Source organism: Panthera pardus, unplaced genomic scaffold (genome assembly GCF_024362965.1).
Source record: "Panthera pardus isolate Hobbes unplaced genomic scaffold, ASM2436296v1 HiC_scaffold_27, whole genome shotgun sequence".
Classification (NCBI taxonomy): Eukaryota; Metazoa; Chordata; class Mammalia; order Carnivora; family Felidae; genus Panthera; species Panthera pardus.
In genome coordinates this window covers 126,573,550-126,597,886 of record NW_026526843.1, presented here as the reverse complement: position 1 = coordinate 126,597,886, position 24,337 = coordinate 126,573,550, and the positions used below count along the sequence as shown (strand labels likewise).

The window sequence follows — 24,337 nt, the reverse complement described above, 5'->3', positions numbered from 1 at the left end:
AATACAATTACTTCAAATTTAAGGACTCAGATCAGATATAACAAAACAAAAAAATTTTTAAGAGGGAGGAGTGACACTAGTACCTGATAAAGCAGGCTTCAGGATGAAGAAAAATTTTAAGAAGCAAAAAGAGATGTTACATAACAATAAAGATCAAATCACTGAGGGAGCCTGAGTGGCTCAGTCGGTTAACCGCCCCCCCCCCCCCTTCCCGACTTCGGCTCAGGTTGTGATCTCAGGGTTCACAGGTTCAACTCCTGTGTCGGGCTCTGTGCTGACAGCTGCTTCAGATTCTGTGTCTCCCTCTCTCTGCACTTACCCACTTCCACTCTCTCAAAAACAAACTTTGAAAAATTCTTAAAAAAAAAAAAAAAAATCAAACCACCATCGTATTTTCCTAATGCATAGGTAGCAAAAGAGAATCGAGAATCTGAAAAGAAAGTAAACAACAGGAAACAACTCAGAAGAGAACAGACAAATCCCAAACTTGAGGTTGAGTATTTTAAAACTTGTGACACAGCAAATGATGATAAAATTATGAGATAGAGATTAGCAGGTGTACAAAAAACTTGGACCCAATTTATAATCAAGTATAAATAAACCCAATGAACGAATTAAAATATATGCAACGGTCCTACTGGAATCAGAATACACAAATTTTTCAACCCCCCCTCCCCCCTCCCCCCCGCCCCCCCCCCCCCGCCCCACCATGAAACATTCAGAAAGAAAAACTACATCTTGCAACTTGTAACACAAACATAAACATATTTAAAAATATTATATACAATGTGCTCTCACCAAAATGGAATCAAGGTAGAAATCATTAGCACAGGAAAACAATAACCAGGAAAATTTCCAAACAAACAGAAATAAACACAATTCTAAATACTCTTTAAGTCAAAGAGGAAAAGTTCATAGGAATTTTCATAAAACTGAACAAAAAAATAAATTACAAACTATAAAATGTGAGATACAACATAGCTAAAGCACTGAAAAAAGAATTTATTGTACTGATTATAGTAAAAGAAGACTTCTAAAACATAAGTTCCTACCTTTACAAAACCAAACACATTAAAGCAAACCCAAAGTAATGCGTAGAATATAGTAACAACAAAGAGAAATCAACAAAATGGGCAAAACAGAAGAAATCAGTAAAACAAAATTCTGGTTCTTCAAAACAAAGAAGGAAATATTGGTAAACATCTAACAAGGCTGACAAGTATGTGCAAAATCACAAACGCTATTCAGAATTAGGATAAGACAGCACTACAGATCCTGTACCAAATAACAGGATAATGAAAAATATGAGAAATTTTCATTACTTGAAAAAAATTCCTCAAAATTTAAAGGAGTGTAAAATGGTAAAATCACTCTAGAAAAAAATGTTTAAACTGTATGTGCAACCTAGCAGCTGTCCTCTTAGCCATTTGTCCCACATAAAATCTCTATCCACCCAAAAGCCTCTCATATACATAAAGAAAATAACGCAAAAAGCCAAAGGGATGTTCTTCAGTGAATGAATGGCTACATAAATTGTGGTATATCCATACCATGACTGCTACTCAGCAATAAAATCAGAAAGCTGATACTTAAAACAATTGAGACATCTCCAGGGATTATACTATGTGTAAAGAAGCCCTTATCGAAAAAAGTGACATCTTTATGGTTCCCTTTAGAAAATTCTTGAAATGGCTACCTTAGAGAGAGAATGTAACGATGCTGCCATGTTCAAGGACAGGTAAAGGCAAGAAATGGCAGTGGGTCTGAATATTAGAAGACAACATGAGAGATCCAAGTGGTGAAAAGCAAAATTCTGTACACTGACTATATCAATGTCCGTATCTTGGCTAAGATACTATACTATAGTTTTGCAGTATGGTGCCTTTGGGGAAAGTGACTAAAATGTATACAAGACCACTGTATTACTTCTTTGCCATTACATGTGAATGTACATTTATGGGAAAATAAATATGGAATTAAGAAACAAAACATACATGGCCGGTCTGCAGACTATCAAATTCAAAGATAGTATAATGAAAAGATTCCTCTAACACAAAGATTTGTAAGCATTTTACAATTCCAACTTTCCTGTTGTGGGACCGAATAAGCACTTAAATCTGTAGTCATTACAGACAGAATTTAAACCTTTATCTTTTCATCCCTTGTCCCCTTACCTGTAGGGTAAAGATAAATGAGTGCCTTCCTCAAAGGATCACTGTGAGAATTAAAATAGTCAAAATAATTAAAATAGAATTAGTGCATGATAGTATGGTATAATTATGTCATACTAAAAATAAACAGGCATGCAGTGCTTACTTCCAAAGCAAAACATTATCTGGGTGTTTCAAATATTGAAACAGAACAATAGTATAAACCGCTCTAGGTCAACAGGTACAAAAATGTTGCTTGAAGATGGTAACCTGGGGGGTGCCTTGCTAGCTCAAATGAAAAGCATGCAAATTTTTATCTCAGGGTCATGAGTTCAAGCCCCATGTGGGTACACAGATAACAAACAAACAAGCAAAAAAAAACTAATAATAAAGAAATAAAATAAATGAAATTAGTAATCTGTCTTGTATAAACTGAACAACAGTAATTTCCTATCTGGGGGGTTTCTGGATGCAACCTGAATCTTACAATCATAATCTTACCCTTACCACGGCAATCCATCTTTACTCCCATTACTTTACTAAAGCTGCTCAGTCTAATGTCACTTGTTGTACTAACACTGTTTTGGTTTATTATCTTTTCAGGATTCGTGACACAGGTTTTTCCAAAAGCTTTTTATGTAACCAACATTACCTCCTTGTCTCAGCTTTCTTCTTTGCTCTACTTTCACTTCCTTGTAATGTCCTTTTCTGGTTTGCTGGCTTTTTAGCGTCCAGCCTGCTTTGAGTATGACTGACATACATATACAGAGGTCCTAATTTTCAATTTATTTCTTTGGATAATGTAGAAGTTAGGATTTTGGTATATAATAGATTAAGCAAGTTAAATTGCATATTCATGGCACAAATGCAAATTGGTAAATTATATGCCACAAAGAAAACCTACTTAAACTATAACAGAAGGATTATGACCAAGTTCACTCTTTCTGGATTAATATCTGGTATTTCATATAATTTGTGGATTAGAGTCTTTTTCTCAATAATATGTGTGCCATGATACAAATTTCTTTAATTGAGAGGAGCATGTGTGGCTCAAATTGGTTAAGTGTCTGACTTCAGCTCAGGTCATGATCTCATAGCCTGTGAGTTTGAGCCCTGCATCGGGCTCTGTGCTGACAGCTCAGAGCCTGGAGCCTGTTTCGGATTCTGTTCCTCCCCCTCTCTCTCTGCACCTTCTGCACTCACACTGTCTCTCTCTCAAACATAAATACACATTTCAAAAGTTAAAAACAAAAAAAAAAGACTGTGAACTCCTGCAAAGTAGAATTCTTAACATATAGTACACATATACATTTATGAAGAAACACAATTAAGTCATTTTCATATCTAGGTCAATTCAACAAATTCAATTTATCTTAATTTGGGCAGTATCTCAAAAAGAGAGGAGATAATGTTTTGTAACTAATACAAAAAAGAAATGGTTATGAAAAATTCACTTATGGTACTAGTACCTTATAATCATTGTTTCCTGATGGTTGATTTTGTAACTCTTGTTTAGAAGGAAAAATGTATGTCTTAGACTCTTATTATTAATGCCTGCTGGATAAGAGCATTTACAAGAGAATCACAAAAATAATAGCAGATAAAATATCTGAGCAGCATGTAGTACTTAATTAAAAAATAACTGTAATTATTTTCCTCTGAAATTATTTACACATGACAAATGCTGTTAAGATTTTAAATCCTGAGGCGGCAACTGGGTGGCTCAACTGGTTAAATGTCAGACTCTTGATTTCAGCTCAGGTCACAATCTCACAGTTTGGTTTGTGAGATGGGGCTCTACACTGACAGTCCAGAACCTGCTTGGCATTCTCCCTCTCCCTTGCTCTCTTTCCCTGCTCACTTGTGCTTTCTCTCTGTTAAAAATAAATAAATAAATAAAAGATTTTAGGGGTGCATCTCACTCGGCTCAGGTTATGATCTCATAGTCATGGGATCGACCTTGTGTTGGGCTCTGTACCTAATGTGGAGCCTGCTTAGGATTCTCTTTCTCTCTGTCTGCTCCACCCTGCTCACACAGGCACATGTGCACACTGTCTCAAATAAAAATAACTTTTAAAAATATTTTAAAACTTGAAAAATTATTACCCAGCTTAATAAAATATTCCAAGTTTTTCTCTGAACTATTTCTAGGAGGCCAGAATACTTGAAAATTGGAAAAAAGGTATTCCATTAATACAATCATCAAGGCATTTCAGCAGGTAAGATTATAAATTCTCTTTAGACATTTGCATAACTTCATTTATACAACTCCACCAAAGCACCCTTGAAAACTCTTAGTATATACTGTGTTAAAAATGAGAACATAAGCCAAATTTTTCAGAAAACAGGAGAAGAAACCAGGTATTACTATAAAATGAGATACTAAGGTTAGTACAAGTCATTTGTTCAGATAAAATAAAAGCCTTTATAGAATTTAACATTTACTAGTGTTACAGAATTTTAACATCTCCCCTCCTTCCTTGTTCAGACATACTCAACAAACAGAAAGCACAGAATTTTGAAGTTACCTAACTTTAAAAAATAATTAATTTAACATATGTGTCCTTTAAAGCAGAAGCCATCCTCCTCATTCTGAATCTCTTTTCTATAACAAAGTGATAAGTAAGATTTAACAAATTTCTATAATGTTCCTTTTAAAACCCCAAATCCTTTTCTTTTCTAATATACATTTTGCCAGCTATTATTGACTTAACTGTAATTTACTAAACCAGACTAAAAGTCTTTTACTTTAAAAATAAGCATATTTTTGTAAGCAATACTTTACAGTAGGCACCTCAAAAACTATCACAGATGTGAAAATTTTTAAATCTGTCTATACAATTATATATTTTTATTTCTATATGTTATACATATGTGTGAATATATATGTATATATAAAATACATATAATCAGATCTGAAAATGAACATAGGCTATGACTTTACACAAAGTCTTTTTTAAAACTCAAACAGTGGAAAACCCTTTAAACATTAAACAATTTTAATAAAAGTTTCTGTACAATGCTAAGTAGTTTTATTTACACATAGAAAATGTAAAAGGAGTAGTGCCTAAAATTACAGAACCCCTTAATATTAATGGCAGGTAAATCTCAGGTAAAATAACAACATTCCATTCACAAATATTTTCAAGCAATAAATATGTATTCATAAATAGTGTAAATCTGTATCAAGATTAGAAACAAAAGTCACAAATCTGAAGTTTACTCCTTAGTCTATGTGCAATCCATCTTTGTGTCTTGGCTATTAGATAGTAAGTCTTTTCTTAAAGTTTTATGTTAGAACCAGAAGTGTAATCACTCTGGCCTCAAACAATAGAGAAAAAAATAAAATGGTAAAAAACAAAAATTCCAAAAAACAAACCCCAAAAACCTTCTCTTCTAATATTTCACATTAAAAAAAAAGTTGATTAAAGATTTGAATTTGTTAACTATCTTACCAAATACTGAGCTAGAACCGTATTTTTCTCTCAGGAAAATTCTCAAAGGGCAAAATAAATGAGAAAACTAAGTTAGCAGTTCAGAAATACAGAAACACAGAAAAAGGTTATCTTCAAGTCAGTAGTCTGACATTGCCAATTCTCGTCAGGTATCATAATACATTTGATTATTAATTATAGTGGGATATAGGCGGTGCTCTCCTATATCCAGATGGTTGATACTCTATTCTTGGAAGGTTGCATAGACATAGCTTTTAGTCAGCAGTCTTATGAAAACAGCTACAAAACCAGTGGTGCAGACCTTTCCTGAAGAGTAGAAAAGGTGTCACTTAATATTCATGGGACAATTATCAGGAGGATGATGACAATGAAGGAGCCTAAAATTAAAAATAAGGTATGTTAATTATTTTGGTATATAATCCTTAATAGTATTCTTAGCCCATGGCTACTAACATACAGCCTGTGTTGTGGAAGTATTACAGGGAAGTATTAGAGGGAGTTAGAAACATCAAAGCCCCAAAAGGTCCAACAGACTGCTCAATGATGTGCTCCTTACTGTCTCCATTAAGGCCAATTTCCTTAGTTCTGAATGATTACCTGACTTTTCTGTGCTTCAAATTTTAGTACAAAAAAACCCCACAAAACTTATGGAATATGTAGGCCAACATTTTAGACTGCTAAAGAAAGAGTATTATGGAAAATAATTTGGAAATTTAACATTTCACTAGTGACTGTCTTACGAACAATTCTCAGGTAGAGTACATATTTCACAACTCATTTTTTTTTTCTCTTCAAGCAATTCTGAGAACAATGCAATTAAAAATACTTGAAACAAAATTTCAGAATTTAGAACAAAGACACTGGAAAAATACCAAAAGCTCATGAATAACTGTTTCCATTCATACTGCCATTCAAATCCAGAAATAAATGATACTGAAATTAGAAAAATGGCAGTTCTATGATACTGAGAATTTGATATCATGTATCTTATATATCATACCATCAAGTCAAGAACCATAAAATATTTCCATGAGTTTAACATTCAAGACAAGCGCTAGGTTTTAAATAAATCAAATGAACTCTGAAAGCACAAGTACATTAAAAAAAAAATACAGATTTCTTTATGGATCATCCCTATAGATTTAAGTAAACTCTCTTTTATCAGTAAAATCAAGTAGCATAAAGACTGTGATAATACTATAAATAAAACAAGAATTTTTAAATGTAATTATTGCGATTATTATTTAAGCCATTCCTTCCACACTCTCAGCACACAATCTGCTTGGGATATTCTATCTTCCTCTGTCTCTGCCCCTTCCTCTGTCTCAAAACAAATAAATCTGTATTTGTACTTAGGCCATTCTTATTGAAAAGAAAAAATAGTAAGGTGTATCAACTGGACATTTATTAGGGGTATCTATTAAGCCAATGGAAAATGTTAATATCTTATTACTTTGGATTTACCAGATAGAAAAAACAAACACTGCTGCTTCAACAACCCAGCTAACTATGTACTCACATGTTGAATTCACTTACTAATGTAAACTGGTCATAGACTTGTATCAGGTCCTCCATTTTGTACTGCTCTAGCACCACAAAATTGTCCAGAGTTCCACTTGTTTTTCGTGCACAGTCTTGGCAATGTACTATGTAAGTCTTTTGAGATTTGCTTTCATTAGTGACAAAAAGGAGATCAAAAACCTCCACCTATTTTATATAAGAGAAAAAGCACCGAATGGAGATTTGTTGAATTTATTGCATCACTTAGTAAAACTATGAAATTCTACTTTACATGAAATTATGGACAGTGATTTTTATAAACATAAGTAGTTAAAATTAAAAGTTTAATTCAAAGATTCATAAAGGTGAGTCTATTTTTATTTTACTCAAAATATCAGTATACAATCAGGTAAAGATAATGATTTTTTTTTTTTTTTTACTTCTCTATGATAGCATTAATAGTATTTTTGTATTTCCCTCCCCTCACAGAATGGTTCTATAACGGTGGTGACTATATTTTACTCATATCTAGACCTTTATAGCAGATTACAAACTAATACTAAGATGAAAGCTAAAAATAAAAGGAGAACACTGAAATATACATAACCAGCTTATTTTTAAGAGGTAGAAACTGACAAGTAAAAAACTGTTCAGTTTTAAGCCTGTATATTAAGGAAAAGAAGTATAGTGTATTCATGAGCATTAACAAACCAGAAGATAATAAGGACATTTTTAATACAGAAACCACAATGAGTTGTAAGACTCCAACAGGATAATGGATAGTAGTGACAACAGTTGTTTTCAAATACTGTAAAGATATATATTTAAGTTTAACACTGAAAGGAATATGGTGGATTATATATAATAACACATTTTGATGAGGTTATACAATAAGAAAATAGCCAAGGGATTTCATCAGTCTATCTCAGAACCACACAAATTCAAGGTTTAATTTGGACTGGGACAACTTCCCAGTCAAGTGGTTCTGTGACTATTGCTTGATTTGAGTGACAAAAACTCATCACCTAAAGTCATATTTGAACTGGTCTTTTAAAATGCCATTTTATAAGGTTTTTAAAATCAATGTCAATAGTAACAATTTAGTGAGCCCAGTTTAAAAATTGAGGTTTTTCAACATGTCATTCCCCATGTGGTCAACTACCTTGTTGATCCAAACACTTTTTTTAAAAAGATTTTTTATTTTTAAGTAATCTGTACACCCAATGTGTGCTTGACCTCACACCCTGAGATCAAAACTTGCTTGCTCTACCAATTGAGCCAGACAGACACTTCCTGTTCTAAACATTTTTAAACTCCTTTTCTTTTTATATTCTTAACACAATACACTAGTTTAAACCCTTGTTAGCCCTGTTTAATTACAATAGCCTCCAAACTAGTATGTTTGCTTTCTGGATGGATGCATTCTCTCCAATTATCAACTACCACTCTCTGAAACACAGATCTTGACTTAGTGCCTTGCTCAAAACCTTTTATTGCTTCAGAATAAACATCAAATTCCTTAAACTGAATTCAAAATGCTCTGTAAACTATACACCATCTCCTTGTACAGACTTTTAGGAATTTTTAAACTCTATTTTCTTGCCTCATTGAATTACTCACTCTTTGTTACATATGTTATTCATTTTCGCATCCCTTTACTGTTCCTAAAACCTAATGATGTTTATAAACTTCCAATTCTAGCCATTTTTTGGCTTGTTCAGATCAAACTCATTCTTTAAGGAAGGACTCAAATGTTATAATATGCCTTTAAGTTCTAAACCCAATTAGAAGAACAATTATTTTCCCTACTGGTTCTCTAATAGTCTATACATTTCCAGCTTCATATTCATCATACTGTCATGTGCATCAGTAACTAGTTGTTTCCAGTCTGTCTTTTCCAAGTGGAAGTAAGCTCCTCCAGAGGAGGTACCACATCTTTATTTTTGCACTTCTTCCAAGCCTTGGCCAGAAGAGGGCATCAACTGTATTATTAGATGAAAAAGGACTTAATACTATATGCCTCTGTGTGTGTGTGTGTGTGTGTGTGCGTGTGTGTGTGTGTTACCTGTATATATATATACACTTGTGTGTATATATACATATGTATATATATATATATTTCTATATATATGTGTAGAAAGAGACGCCATCTGTGTATCTACTACAAACTGTCTCAGTTTAAAATCTGGGATAATTATCAACTGGTAAGAAAGTATTACATGAATGTCTCAGTAGTCAATAATTACAAATTAAAACTTAATTATTACACTAGCAGATAAAATAAAACTTAATAAAATCGCTGAACTAGTCAATTAAAAAAGCATTATATAATAAAACACACAAATCAGTATTTAAAAAAAACACACCAAAGCTAGAGAACCTATACCAAAAAAATGGTCAGTAAGAACAGTTACCTCACAAATGCTACAATAATGTGCTGGTTCATCATTTGTCCGTCCATGCCATATAACCTCTTTTCCTGCAGTAATAAGAGCTTCTCTCAATGTCTGACATTGTTTTAGAATTTTCAGAAGACAATACCTATTGTGGAAAAATTATTTGTTACAATTGAATACTGAATATTTGCAGCATAAAAGATATAGCAATTATAAATGAGTATCTTGGGTCTACGGTTTACTGATACGGTTTTTCTTTTGTCAATTTTTTCACATATAACTGGCCTAACAGCAATACTAATACTAAAGCACTGCCAATTTGAGAATATCTGAAAAAAAAAAATAAAATGATTTCATCTACAAAAGACTCCCCTCTTATTCAAAAACAATGTTCTTAATTTTTGCTGTGGTTTGAGCAAGTGAAGAGAATTTTTGAAGAGGTAAATTTATAATAAAGAGTCAATTCCTTCATCTCTGAAATCAGTATGAATTCCATGCTGAAACTTTTTTGAATACAGTAAGACAAGAAGGCATAGGTCTCTACCTAGACCCTTCAAAAGTATCATTTATATAACTGATTTTTTTATTATTTTTATTAAAAAAAATTTTTTTTTAATGTTTATTTATTTTTGAGACAGAGAGAGACAGAGCATAAATGGGGGAGGGGCAGAGAGAGAGGGAGACACAGAATCGGAAGCAGGCTCCAGGCTCTGAGCCATCAGCCCAGAGCCTGACGCGAGGCTCGAACTCACGAGCCATGAGATCGTGACCTGGCTGAAGTCGGACGCTCAACCGACTGAGCCACCCAGGTGCCCCTATATAACTGATTTTAAAACTCTGAGACCAAAGCAGAAAATTATTATAGATTTACACATTCGAGAACACAAAATTAGTATAAATTGCAGCAGTGAAGGAAAAAGAATGTTACTGGTTCAATTTTAAACCTAAGGTTGTAAAATGCAATCTTTATATTAATAAACTTTTCTTGTAGTTTATATTTCCTTTACACTCATACTTCTAATGCTAGCAATAGAGCAAATCCTCATGAATAATACTGATTTTTCCTCTGCTGTTACTGGTTAGAACTGTCTGCTAACATTGCCACAAATTTAAATGCTTGAAGTTCTCCTTTGAAAGCAGACTTGTACTACATGACCTTTCCACGTATTACATTTCAGTTCTAAAAGTATTCTAAAAAGCGTCACTGGTTCAACAAGAGTGATGTTACCACTCTGTGATGTAACACAGAGGGTATCTGTGAACAACAGTATAATGCCCTGGGATAAGAATCAAACTAACTTGGCAGTTCTTTGATAGACTGTATTGCTAATTGTTAATGACTCAGAATTTAGACTAGTCAATATAATTACATAAGTTATTATTTGAAAGAACGAACATCATGATATTTAAAACTATCTTCCGTAAGTGTTTTACATGCTTCTACTTTCTTTCCCGTAAGAATGGAGGATTCGTGAGAGCAAAGGATTTTGTCTATTTTATTACATTGGTGTTAAGACTGTGCCTGCCATACAGTAAGTGCTTAACAAACACCTGACTGTTAAACAAGTAATTAAGTTTTATAATATGGTAAGAGGCATCAGATTTAATCTCTCTTAATTTTACATTCTGTGCGAGATTAAAAAACTGTACCCAAACTCATACAAATAAACCTCTGGTGAAATGATTTTAAGAATACATAGATGTTAACTGATCAAAAAATATAAAATAAGTATAATAATCTCAAGTGTAAACTTGCATGAAAAATTTCTTGAAGTATATAAAATAGTAATACTTTCACTTTGCCTATAGCAATTCTTCATGTTTAACTTACTGGAAATAAGTTCATGCCTTACTATATTTGTATCTCAAAATAAGAAAAACTTTGCGAGTGTGTGTGTGTGTGTGTGTGTGTGTGTGTGTGTGTGCACTTAAAAGAAGTGCTAGAGGAGGCAAGAAGTAAAAATCCAATTCAGAAAAGAAAATATATGGGAATGTAAACTGGTGCAGCCACTCTGGAAAACGGCATGGAGGTTCCTCAAAAAACTAAAAATAGAACTACCCTACGACCCAGCAATTGCACTACTAGGCATTTATCCAAGGGATACAGGTGTGCTGTTTCAAAGGGACACAGGCACCCCCATGTTTATAGCAGCACTATCAACAATAGCCAAAGTACGGAAAGAGCCCAAATGGCCATCGATGGATGAATGGATAAAGATGATGTGGTACATATATACAATGGAGTATTACTCGGCAATCAAAAAGAATGAAATCTTGCCATTTGCAACTACGTGGATGGAACTGGAGGGTATTATGCTAAGTGAAATGAGTCAATCAGAGAACACAAATATCCTATGACTTCACTCACATGAGGACTTTAAGAGACAAAACAGATGAACGTAAGGGAAGGGAAACAAAAATAATATAAAAACAGGTAGGGGGACGGAAGAGACTCTTAAATATGGAGAACAAACTGAAGGTTACGGGAGGGGGTGTGCGAGGGGGGATGGGCTCAATGGGGAAGGGGCACTAAGGAATCTACTCCTGAAGTCATTGTTGCACCATATGCTAACTAATTTGGATGAAAATTTTAAAAAATTAAAAAAAATGCAAATGCTCTGAAGAAATAAAAAAAAAATATATATATATATAAATCACACTAGATGTAAAGCACTTACTGAGATCTTCTTCCTACCCCTCTCCAATCTGATTTCACCTCTGAACTTTATAAATATGAAAGTACTGCTTCAAAATATTTATTTCACAGGAAAATAATGCCTAAAACTCTGCAAAATATTATCTGCAGATGCAACACTGCTTGTAAACTAAAAAATGCTGCCATGTAGGAAAATAAATTGTTAATAAGAAGTAGCATTAATAAACGCTTCATAGGAGAAAAAACACAGAATTAGATAGTTTACATACATTAAGCCACTTAAGTCTTGTGTACTTAAGCTCAGTGCAAGAAGCTCTACTATTCAACTCTTTTACAATGAGGGAAATGGAATTTAGAACAGCAAAATTTAGCAATAATATTTTCTTCTATCTTCTCTAAACTCTCTTTTCTTCACTTTCTGCCTATTCGTCTATTATTCTCACCTACTTTTCTTCCTTTTTTTTTTTCTTTTATGAAAATAAGATTCTTGGGGCTATGGAATCACACTGTATTTCCTAAAACCCTTACCAGTAGTATTAGGAAATTGGCTTAGTATTATTCTACCCCCCTTTTAAGTATTATTCTATTCCTTCAAAAAGACACTTTCATTTACAAGACTAGTGATTATTTTGGCAACTGGATCACAGTTCTTATTGTATGACTTCATAGGCAGTTTCAAAGTTCCATATAAAACAAAGCAATATACTGCAAAGATATATAGCTTGGTTTGCTAGAAGTGAACATTAGGCATGAGTAGTTCTGCTTCTGCAATCAGGTGCAGAATTACTTGCCCAGATGGTGGAATCTTAAAACTGCTAACTGCTGTCAGTCACATAATGAATAACCAAATAAGGTCACTCCATATTATGTTTTCTCCATTCATCTGAAATTTTTAGTCCTTCTCATTTTCAGAAAGCTTTATATGAACAAAAGAATAAAGGACAGCAATTTATAGGTAGAGAAACTTACGAGTAAAAAATCAGTAAGAATCTTATTTTTAAAAAGCAGCAGCAGGCATAAATAGAAAATAAAGACAAAAAATAATGTTTACAACTTAACAAACTGCTTTTGTTCAGCCTAGATACTGATTTAATCTGAAGAGGACTTTCCAAAGTATTGGATGGCTACAAAATACTGGCTGAAAAAAATGTAGTTTTATTTCTTCCTCAAATTTTAATTTTTTGCTGGGTTTTAATTTTTTTAAGTTTATTTATGTATAAAACTGTGCACCCTTGTGTGAGTGGGAGAGGGACAGAGGGAGAAAAAAATCCCAAGCAGGCTCTGTGCTCTCAATGCAGAGCCCTATACAGGGCTCAATCCCACAACCATGAGATCATGACCTGAGTCAAAATCAAGAGTCAGACACTTAACAGACTGAGACACAGAGGTGCCCTTACCAATGAAGTTTACCTTTTAACAATACAATATAAATGGATAGGAAACGAACAAGTATACTGTGGTCCTTAATGTATAATACTAGAACAGAGACTCCTAAAAAAGGCACACAGGAGTCCGATAAATCATTCATTAAATGTGGCAATCCATTTTACAATGTTCTATCTACTCTGAAAGAACAGGAAAAGAGGGAAAAGATGGAAAATGCTTTCACTGCCCAACCATACTCTAGGAACATGAAAAAAACAACTCAGAAAGTACAGAAGTAACTTTAGTGACTTCTGAAAATTAATCTTATTCCAGAATACAAAGACTCTGTTTCTGTTACTTGTATAAAAGAGTACATCTCAACAGGCAGGATGTAAAGAAGACTTCTAAACTGAAAGAAAAAAGTAAAGAAGATTTCATTTATTTGGATTATTTGTAGATGTATTTGAGGTTTTACAGAGCAGATTTTTTTTTTTTAATTTTTTTTTTCAACATTTTTTATTTATTTTTGGGACAGAGAGAGACAGAGCATGAACAGGGGAGGGGCAGAGAGAGAGGGAGACACAGAATCTGAAACAGGCTCCAGGCTCCGAGCCATCAGCCCAGAGCCCGACGCGGGGCTCGAACTCACGGACCGCGAGATCGTGACCTGGCTGAAGTCGGACGCTTACCGACTGCGCCACCCAGGTGCCCCTACAGAGCAGATTTTAACCATACTAAAAACTATCTGGACACAGATACTTAAGACAGTGAAGACTAGAGATGGCATCTGGACAGTTAGAAAAATGAAGAGAGCATCTGAAGAGGGACATTTCAGAGCATGATTTCACTCATGTTTAAGATGAAATATACTTGAACTATCTGAAAAAGAAAATTGAGAAATAACCTTAAAAAAAATATGGACAATGACTAAGAGTTTTTATTTTTCTGACTTCTAGCTTTTAATTTATGTCTTAAGATTCTGTGTTTCATTAATATAGCCAGCAGCAAATCTGGAGGTATGGCAACAGTGAAGCCTTAATAATACAATTAAGTGAAATTCCAGACAACATTCGTTTTTATCTTCACGTTCTGATAATCTAAATTACCAAAATAAGTTCCCAATGTCAGTGTGGCGATGCATTTTTGAATGGATGAAATTTAAGCTGACTCAGTATTAACTCTTCATGACAATAATCTCAACCTTTTACCCAAATCTTACTAGGTAGTGTGGAAATGAAGAAATATCAAGAGATGCCTTGCCCTTGCCAGCCCATCTTACTGACAAAGTCGTGCAAAACAAAACACAAAAAACATGATACACAGTAGTAACTATGATCACACTAAGATCTTCTGTCACTTATTACTCCCGGGTTGTATATACACTAAAGGCAACAAGGAAATTTTGCATTAACTGACAATTATATGTAAATCAATCAAAAAGCTGAGAAAATTTAAAAGTTTGTTTTATTTTTAATTTTTTAAACATTTATTTATTTTTTTAGGGAGAGACAGAGTGCAAGCAGGGGAGGGACAGAGTGAGAGGGAGTGACAGAATCTGAGGCAGGCTCCAGGCTCTGAGCTGTCAGCACATAACTCGACCAAGGGCTCGAACTCACAAACTGCAAAATCATGAACTGAGCCAAAGTCAGAGGCTTAACCAACTGTGCCACCCAGGTGCCCAAGTCTGTTTTATTTTTAAAAACTACTTTTTATAGTACAAATGTCTGTGAGCTCCCCCAGATTCCTATGTTGAAATTCTAACTCCCAATGGGATGGCATTTGGAGGTGGGTCATCTGGGAGGGGATTATAGGGTCATGAGAATGGAGGTCTTGGGAATGGAATTAGGGCCCTAAAAGTCAACCTCGAAGTGTTCCTTTATAACTTCTACCACATGAGGACACAACAAAAAGATGTGCATTATGAACCAGGAAGCGGGCCCTCACTATTCACTAAATCTGCTGGCATTTATGTTGAACCTCTTCCTTTTCACACTCTCTCTGCAACTATGAGACACAATGTTGTTAATAAGCCATTCAATCTATGGATTTTGTTATACTAGCCTGAAGAGACTAAGATAGAATTTATTCACTCTCTTTTCATATATAGAGCCAGAGGAAATGAGTCAATTATAAGACAAAGGATAAAAGCACAGAGATTATAGCCAGATCGCTTAGATTTAAACCTCAGCTTCTTTTACTGTATGCTTCAGTTTCCTCATTGGTAAAAAGGACATAATGTCCCACATCACTGAAGGACACCCACATCTTAATCCCTGGGACCTGTGCTATGCTACGTTACATGGCAAGGGAATAAAAATTGCACATGGAATTAAGGTTGCTAATCAGCTAATCTTGAGATACAGAGATTATCCTGATTATCTGGCTGTGCTCAATGAAAGCAGCCTTAAAAGTAGAAAACGGAGGCAGAAGAGTTAGTGTTAGAGAGATGCAGCAGGAAAAAGACATAACCAGCAACTGTTAGCTTTAAAGATGTTAGGGGACCCAAAAGCCAAGATATATTGGCAGCCTGAAGAAGGAGCCTAAAAAAAGCTCAAGGGAATAGATTCTCTTCTAGTGCCTCTAAAAAGGGACACAGATCTGCCAAGTCCTTTATTTTAGCCCTGTGAGACCTATTTCAGACTAATTTGTAGCACTTTGTTATGGTAACAATAGAAAACTGATATAATGTATGAAAAGTTTAGAAATTAGTTGCTTAGTAAACAATAAAGAATGTATCATTTTAAACTAATATACTAAATTCTTCAGTTCAATTACTAATACTTAATTGAAGTTTAGTTTGAAATTTCTTTTGCACGAATGCCAAATCAAACCTACTTCATACACTGAAACATGTGTTTAGACTATATGTTTTGATGCTAAAATGCACAAAATTCCCACAAAATCATATATGATATTATTACATTGTTTGTCTTTTAATGAAAAGGAAACAGACTGATAAAGTTTGGTAATTTTCCCTGTGTCCAGACTAGCAAATGGAGGAACCAGGATTAAAGGCAGATTTCACATTAGAGGTTAGACTCCTTACCACAATGCTCTGCTGTCCTCTCTTTAACATTTTCCTGTGTGATTAAATAATCTCCCCCAAAGTACATAAGTTTTAAAAAGGCAAATAATGGGGCACCTGGGTGGCTAAGTCAGTTAAGAGTCCAACTTCTGCTTGGGTCATGAGCTGTCAGTTCAGGAGCTCAAGCCCTGTGCACAGTGCTCTGTGCTGACAGCTCAGAGCCTGGAGCCTGCTTCAGATTCTGTGTCTTCCTTTCTCTCTGCCCCCTCCCATGCTCATGCTCTCTCTCAAAAATAAATAAACATTAAAAGTTTTTTTTAATAAAAAGGCAAATAATAACAATTCATACATATATAAAAACATAATGATCAGCATGGCTAACATTAACAAGTCAGGCAACAACAGATATTGGCAAGACTGCAACAAAGAGGATTTCTTTTGCACTGCTGGTGGGAATATAAACGTGTAAGAGACTCTGGAAAACAATACGGAGGTTCCTCAAAAAATCAAAAAGAGAACTACCCTACGACCCAGCAACTCCACTGTGAGGCATTTATCCAAGGGATACAGGTATGCTGTTTCAACGGGACACATGTACCCCAAGTGTTTATATACCAGCACTATCAACAATAGCAAAAGTATGGAAAGAGCCCAAATGGCCATCGATGGATGAATGGATAAAGAAGATGTGGTATATACATATACAATGGAGTATTACTTCACAATCAAAAAGAATGAAATTTTGCCATTGCAACTACGTGGGTGGAACGGGAGGGTATTATGCTAAGTGAAATTAGTCAGAGGAAGACAAATATATGAGGACTTTAAGAGACAGAACAGATAAACATAAGGGAAGGGAAGCAAAATAACACAAAAACAGGGAGGGGGACAAAACAGAAGAGACTCATAAATATGGAGAACAAACTGAGGGTTACTGGAGTGGTTGTGGGAGGGGGGATGGGCTACACGGGTAAGGGGCTTAAGGAATCTACTTCTGAATCATTGTTGCACTATATGCTAACTAATTTGGATGTAAATCTAAACAAACAAATAATAATTAATAAAAAATAGAAATAAAATTAAAAAATAAAATAAAATAAAATAAAATAAAATAAAATAAAATAAAATAAAATAGAAAACATAATGAAAAACATAATGAAAGTACACAGAACTGCTCAGTCAGTTAAGTGTCTAACTCTTGGTTTTGGCCCAGGTCGTAATCTCCTGGGAGTGTGAGCCCCAGACTGGATTCAGTGCTGACAGTGTGGAGCCTGCTTGGGAACTCTCTCTGTCCCTTCTCTGCTCATGGTCTCTCATCTTTTTCTCTCTCTCAAAACTAATAAACTTTAAAAAAAAAGTACATGTGCAGATAAAAGCAAAATTTTAAAGTGAAATATAAGCATTTCCTCTAATGACAGTCAACTAAATGACAAAATGGTATGTAAAAAATAAAACTTGTGATTTCACTTCTATAATGCTGTTTAAATTTTAGAGAATCACTTTTCATCTATGTACTTGCTTATATGTTGTTCTTTTTAAAATGCTTATTTATTCTGAGAGAGAGAGAGTGCATTAGCAGGGAAAGGGCAGAAACAGAGAGAGAGAGAGAGAGAGAGAGAGAGAGAGAGAGAGAGAGAGAGAGAGGGAGAGAGAGAGAATCCCAACTAGGCTCTGCACTGACAGCTCAGATGTTACAAACCTTGAGATCATGACCTGAGCTGAAATCAAGAGTTGGACACTTAAACTACTGAGGAACACAGCTGCCCCAATTGTTACATTTTTAAATCTATACCTGTGAATCCCTGCTCTAATGTTTTTAAATACAACTATGTTTTACCCCCCCTACCTGTGCTGTCTCTCTCCAACTCCCTACTGGAAAAATACGTGAAACCAGAAATTTGTATAGAATATTTATAAATCTCCAGAGCTTAGGCCAGGTCCTCCATTTAATCAGTACTCAAATACCGATTACATGAAAGCTATACAAATAAGCACTGTTGGCTGGTAAGAATACATTTTCAGAGTAAAAGACTCTGGTTAACATTCTCAATCAGAGTGATCACAGTAAGATGTGCCATTAAACATCAGACTAAGCCCGAAGTAGAATTCTGAAATTATAATAAATGATCAACACTAAAAATGATTATGTTAAATGTATTTTTAAGAAACTTGGAGCACCTAGGTGGCTCAGTAGATTACATGTGGGACTTCTGATTTTGGCTCAGGTCATGCATGATCTCATTGTCCTGGGATCAAGCCCTTCATGCAGCTCCATGCTGAGTGTTAAGCCTGCTTAAGCTTTTCTCTCTCCCACTCCCTGTCCATAACCCTGCATTCTAAATAAACAAACAAATAAATGGACTCCCCAAATCCCAAAACTCCAAGTGAAATAGAGCACAAATATATACATGCACTTAGTTTTTTAAAAAAAATAACGTCTGTGTGGTTGGGTGGGGGGGAGGGGGCGGTTCAGGGACTTGAGGGGGGATGGGTGCCTGAATGGCTCAGGTCATGATCTCAGTTTGTGACTTTGAAGCCTGAGCTGGGTTTGTACTGACAGCTCAGAACCTGGACCCTGCTTCAGATTCTGTGTCTCCCCCTCTCTCTGCCCCTCCCTTGCTCGTGCTCTGTCTCGCTCTCTCTAAAAATGACACGTTAAAAAGAAGTATATGGGGGAAAAAAAAGAAATGGGTGAAAATGGTTTTTCAGTAAGTTAAGCTGGAATACCTCAGTTTGTATGAACAAATTCAACATTGAAAGCTACCAGAACTCAGACCATGCAATTTAAACTGCGACCACAGAAAATGGGAATACGTGTCAAGGAAGTCTCGCTGTCCCCTTATTTGAAATATTGACAGACATATGACAAACTGGAAGGGGTCTAGAAGGATATTAAAGTTAGTAGATATTTTAAAATAATGAACAATAGTGAAGAACAGGAAAGATAATGAACTTTTCTTGATTCCTTTTTCCTTCTTATCTGACAATCCAATCAATGTAAGTCTTTCAGCTTCAGTTTCACAACTGTTTGTAGTGTTATCTCTTCTCTCCACATTCACTGCTACAAATCAGTCTATAATTTAGTACCTGATCATTTATAGGTACACTCATCACCACAACTATTCTGTCACTTACACTGCCTTTTTGTCCATAAACATACCAACTTGTTCTCACTTAAGTCTTTTTGACTTCTTATCTCTTTTTTATTATTCAGTTCCAACCAGAAATCATATTCTTAGAAGTCATTTCAGCAAAAGAAGCATTCTCTCCCTCATAACCAAAAATTAGTTGTCCTATTTTATTTTACTTACATTACTTAACAGTAATTTATTTATCTGATTGAGAATTTGCCTGTCTGGCTCCATTAAATTTTAACCACATGAACTCAGAAAGTCTTTCTTAAATGTATCTATCCTCATTGCCAAAAACACTGTTTGTCATAAAGTTTGTAGTTCTCAAACAGTGATTCCTTTTACATAAATCCTGAAAAGAAAAAAAATCTAAGGCACTGTGAGCAAACAGTTCATTTTGGACGAGTCAGTGTACATCTTCAAGAAATAGATTTAAAGCAGTGACCTTGATAAAAAAGTTACTAAATGAGCACTAAGTGTGGATTTTTAACAGGAATTACTATATTACAAATGAGTTTTGACTAAATGTTCTTTCAGATCTTTCTAATGTAAAATTTTAAACATATATATAAAATGGAATGAGTCACTATATAAAATAGTAGATAGACATGCTACCATGGTCTCATACTTTTGTTTGGATAACTGTCTGGATAATTTATTACAACAAAAATTTCAATATATAGTTCAAATTGTTTATAATAAACCAGCACAGTTTTGAAGACACTGGCCTAATAAGTTTGGAAGACACAATAAATTTTCTCTTCTGTTTAGAATACATATATATAACATATATATCCTAAATGTATATGTATACTTACATATATACATATATATTAGAATGAAAAAGAAACAGCAGCTTGTTTAATCTGTAACATCTCACATTTCTCTGACCAGAATTATTTTTCACTGCTGATAGTGAAGGGAGAGGGAAAGAAAAGCATTTAAACTGCAATTTGGAGAAATACAATTAAGTGACACTATCTAAAAATATGCAGTATAAATACAACTAAAAAATAACTGGAATGGAAATTAGTCTAAAAATTGAGAAGTTACTAAAATATATGTTTTCAAACTGGTATTCTATTAACTCTCTAAGTTGAAAGAAGCTAAAAAAGATGATTTAGACAGAACAATCAGAAAATTTAACTGTTTTAGTTACACTGCTATTTTAAATGCTAATTTCTTGTTGGACATTTATAATATAGAATTCTCACTCCCTTTTGCTACATGCAAACTTCAATATTAAAACTAAAACTGTACTACTGGAAAATTAGTTTGGTGAGAGGGCAAGAAAAAACACAGATCACGAATTTACTGGTGTATATATGCCTTTATTCCTCTCTGTACCAGAATAATGTGTGTATTTGTAATAATGTGTATTTGTAAAGGAAGAACGTATTTTTAACATGTGAATTCTCTTTTGTCATGACTTCCGGACCATTTCATTGTTTGATGTCAACCAACATAATGATTTGGGGAAATAAATATGGATTTTTAACACTCCCAGCACAGTCCCACACCCAACAAAAAGATTTATGGTGATTTTGGAAATACTTACTTAATCATTTCAAAAAGTTTAGGATCTGAGACTTTGATATTCCGTGCCATATTCCAAGAAAGATGCACCATGGGTACTACTGACTTCACACTTTGCAATTTATTCCATTCATATCGTTCCACTGCCAATTTATACTGGCAGGCTAAGGAGAAAGCAAGTATTTGTTGTGGATATGCACTTGTAAACTTGAATATACTATCTATACTAACAAGACTTTTCTTAGGAGATACGATTTTTGAATATTTAGTCAATTATTTTCTAATAGAAAAATAATACCAATTAGAAATAATCCTTTAAAATGTAAAATCTGTTAATTATTAAAATACCTGTAAGTGGACCAACATTCCAGGCAATATTGTTGCACCAACCAACAGCCTGAACCCAATGAACAGTGCCTGCATTTATCCAGACCAAATCTCCAGGTCTTTGAATAAACCTGTAAACAGGCACATTTGCTTCATAAAGATCTTCAAGGTTCGGCCACCAAGAACTCATAAGGAAATTCAAATTATTTCTGGGGGGGAAAAGGAGTAAATAACATATGAATTAAGTTTTTTAATGTCTCATAAAAGTTGGGGAGAGAATTTCCAAATGTTAGAAGATGCTCTTAGTATTTCATTAAAACAGCACTGTAACAAGAACTACATCTTTCAAAACTAAGGGCTTGAAGATATTAAGGGATAATCCTGAAAATAAAGAAACAAAAACAAAAAACAGCAGATGACTCTGTAGATTAATTCAGAGATGTGTACTATATGCTTAACTTCACTTTTCAGAAGTCCAAAAGTTAAAGTTCCAAACTACACTTGAGACAATTTTTAATTTTCTTTTAAGGAAACATCTTTCATTTACCTGTTTTTTGTTTTTTTTTTAAGAGTATGTATTTTGAGAAAGACCACAATCACCACATGAGCAGGGGAGGGACAGAGACAGGGAGGGAGAGAATCCCAAGCAGGCTTCACACGTCAACACACAGAGCCCAACTCAGGGCTTGACCACACGAACCATGAGATCATGACCTGAGCCCAGAAGAGTTGGACACGTAACTAACTGAGACACCCAGCAGCCCCTGATTTATCTTTTCTTAAAGAACTTCTTAGTATCAAGGAATCTCCAAAAAGGAAATTGAGAGGAGGTACTGTAAAAAGCCACTTCAGTTCTTAACCAGAAGCACTGTGGCAAATTTAGCAGTGGTGGAAGAGTTCTGTTTTTCATTTTCACCCAGAAATTGAAGTCCTTTTTTTTTTTTTTTTTTTTTTACAAGAATCACCACCACTGTTACTGCAGCACCAATGCAAAGAGACCAAATTATTAACTTTTTATTTTGAATTCTGATTTTTTTATTACTCTCTGCCATCACAATGTTAAGTATTATAAGGTAACTAAAATATCAGTTCTTACTAATATATACTTTATTTCAATTATTTAATTTTTTCAAGAAGAGAAAATTCACATCATAGAATTGTTCATCACCAAATTTTTCCTTATTTGTTTTCTCTTAACAAGTATGATAAAGGGTGCCTTGGAGTTGTCTCTATGGAACCTATTTCTCTTCCTTTTTACTCCTAAAATGCAAGGCTTTTCTTGAGATAAATCTAGCATATACTGATAAATCAAGGGATAAAAACTGTATGTTTCCTGTAAATTTTGAAATGTTGCCAGAAAAATACAAAGAAGGATGGCAGGGGCGGGGAGACTGGGAAAGGGAGGGAGGAAGGGAGGGAAAAGAAAAAAGAAACAAGCTACAAGTACAGAACAAAACTAATTTTTAGCTAAACACTGCCAAACAGAAAACTGGGAAAAATTATCCATTAAAAAAAAAGGGGGGGGGGGGGAACCCAAAGGTGAATAGATCATGCATTTTTTAAAAAACAATAATTGATTTAAAGATATATGTTAAGTGTAGTCATAAAACAAATGCTAAAAGATTTCAGTATTAGAAGCAATAGACTATGCAAAATAAAATTTTGTGAAAAATTGAAAGGATTAAGTATTATTTCTTCAACTTAAGATGAATTAATCATTTTAACTTGATACTGAAAGTTTGGTTATCACTTGGCTTTTCTATTTTAGACCTAAGTATACATGTGTTATTTGAAAGCAGACAGTGAAACCTGCAAATAGTTCCTACTCAGATTACTAAGAATTTTGGTACTATATGTGTAACAGTTACAATATACCTCCTAATAACTTTAAGAAATAGCAATTAAGGGTGGCTGGGTGGCTCAGTTCATTAAAGCATCTAACTCTGGATTTTGGCTTGGGTCATGATCTCACGGTTTGTTGGACAGAAGTCCACATTGGCCTCTGTGCTGAGAGCTCGGAGTCTGCTTGGGATTCTTTCTGCCCTTCCTTTGCTGCACATGCGCACGCGCGCGCGCGCACACACACACACACACACACACACACACACACACACACACTCTCTCTCTCAAAATAAATAAATAAATGTTAAAAATTAAGAAAAGAGTTATTAAGCACACTGGAGATTTCTCATTAGACCCATTAAGCTACCAGTTTGCTGATAAATAAAAGGTCAGAAAGGAGCATTTTATACCACTTTCCTGATAAACTTTAAAGTTTTAGAAATCTGACCTTTCTTAGATTCTAAGAAAAAATTACAAGAGAATAAAAAGTGATCACACCCTGCCAATAAGAAAACTCTAAAGTACTGTTTAAAACTACCGTGAAATTTTTACTAAATCAAATATACTGACTGAAAACCCTCCAAAATTGGCATATGATAATGTGTACCGATTTAAAAATAATTACATATGTGAGTTATTATAATTTCACTCAATTTTTCATATGTCATAAACACAGCATTTACCAGTATAGTATCATTACCAATTCTGAAAATAGGAGGGAATTCATTTGCTGCTGAACATTTACAATTTTTGGCTCACCATAAAGATACAAAAGCTTGACTTATTACCAAGGTATAAGGACACTTAATTTTAGAATTCATACCATTTCTGACTTAAATTTTAAGTCAAATTTTTCTGTAAAGTACATTTGAAAACAAATGTGCATTCACTCACCAATTTAAAAAAAAAATTTTTTTTTAACGTTTATTTACTTTTGAGACAGAGAGAGACAGA

General features: G+C 34.2%; 1 protein-coding gene across 7 annotated transcripts in view; it reads right to left on the bottom strand.

The window, feature by feature from the left end:
- Positions 1 to 982: 982 nt before the first annotated feature.
- Positions 983 to 24,337, bottom strand: part of LOC128773888 (lysine-specific demethylase 6A-like) — a 193,092-nt gene continuing 169,737 nt past the window's right edge. For 4 of the 7 annotated variants that reach the window (XM_053891928.1, XM_053891932.1, XM_053891931.1 and 1 more), the window contains 5 exons: positions 21,563 to 21,750; positions 21,237 to 21,378; positions 9,520 to 9,646; positions 7,125 to 7,312; positions 983 to 5,982 (listed from right to left, as the gene is read on the bottom strand). In XM_053891928.1, coding sequence (XP_053747903.1) covers positions 5,931 to 5,982; positions 7,125 to 7,312; positions 9,520 to 9,646; positions 21,237 to 21,378; positions 21,563 to 21,750 — 697 coding nt within the window. In that variant the 3' untranslated portion in view covers positions 983 to 5,930. The remainder of the gene's footprint in view (positions 5,983 to 7,124; positions 7,313 to 9,519; positions 9,647 to 21,236; positions 21,379 to 21,562; positions 21,751 to 24,337) is intronic. The other 3 variants (XM_053891929.1, XM_053891933.1, XM_053891934.1) reach the window with 1 other exon arrangement.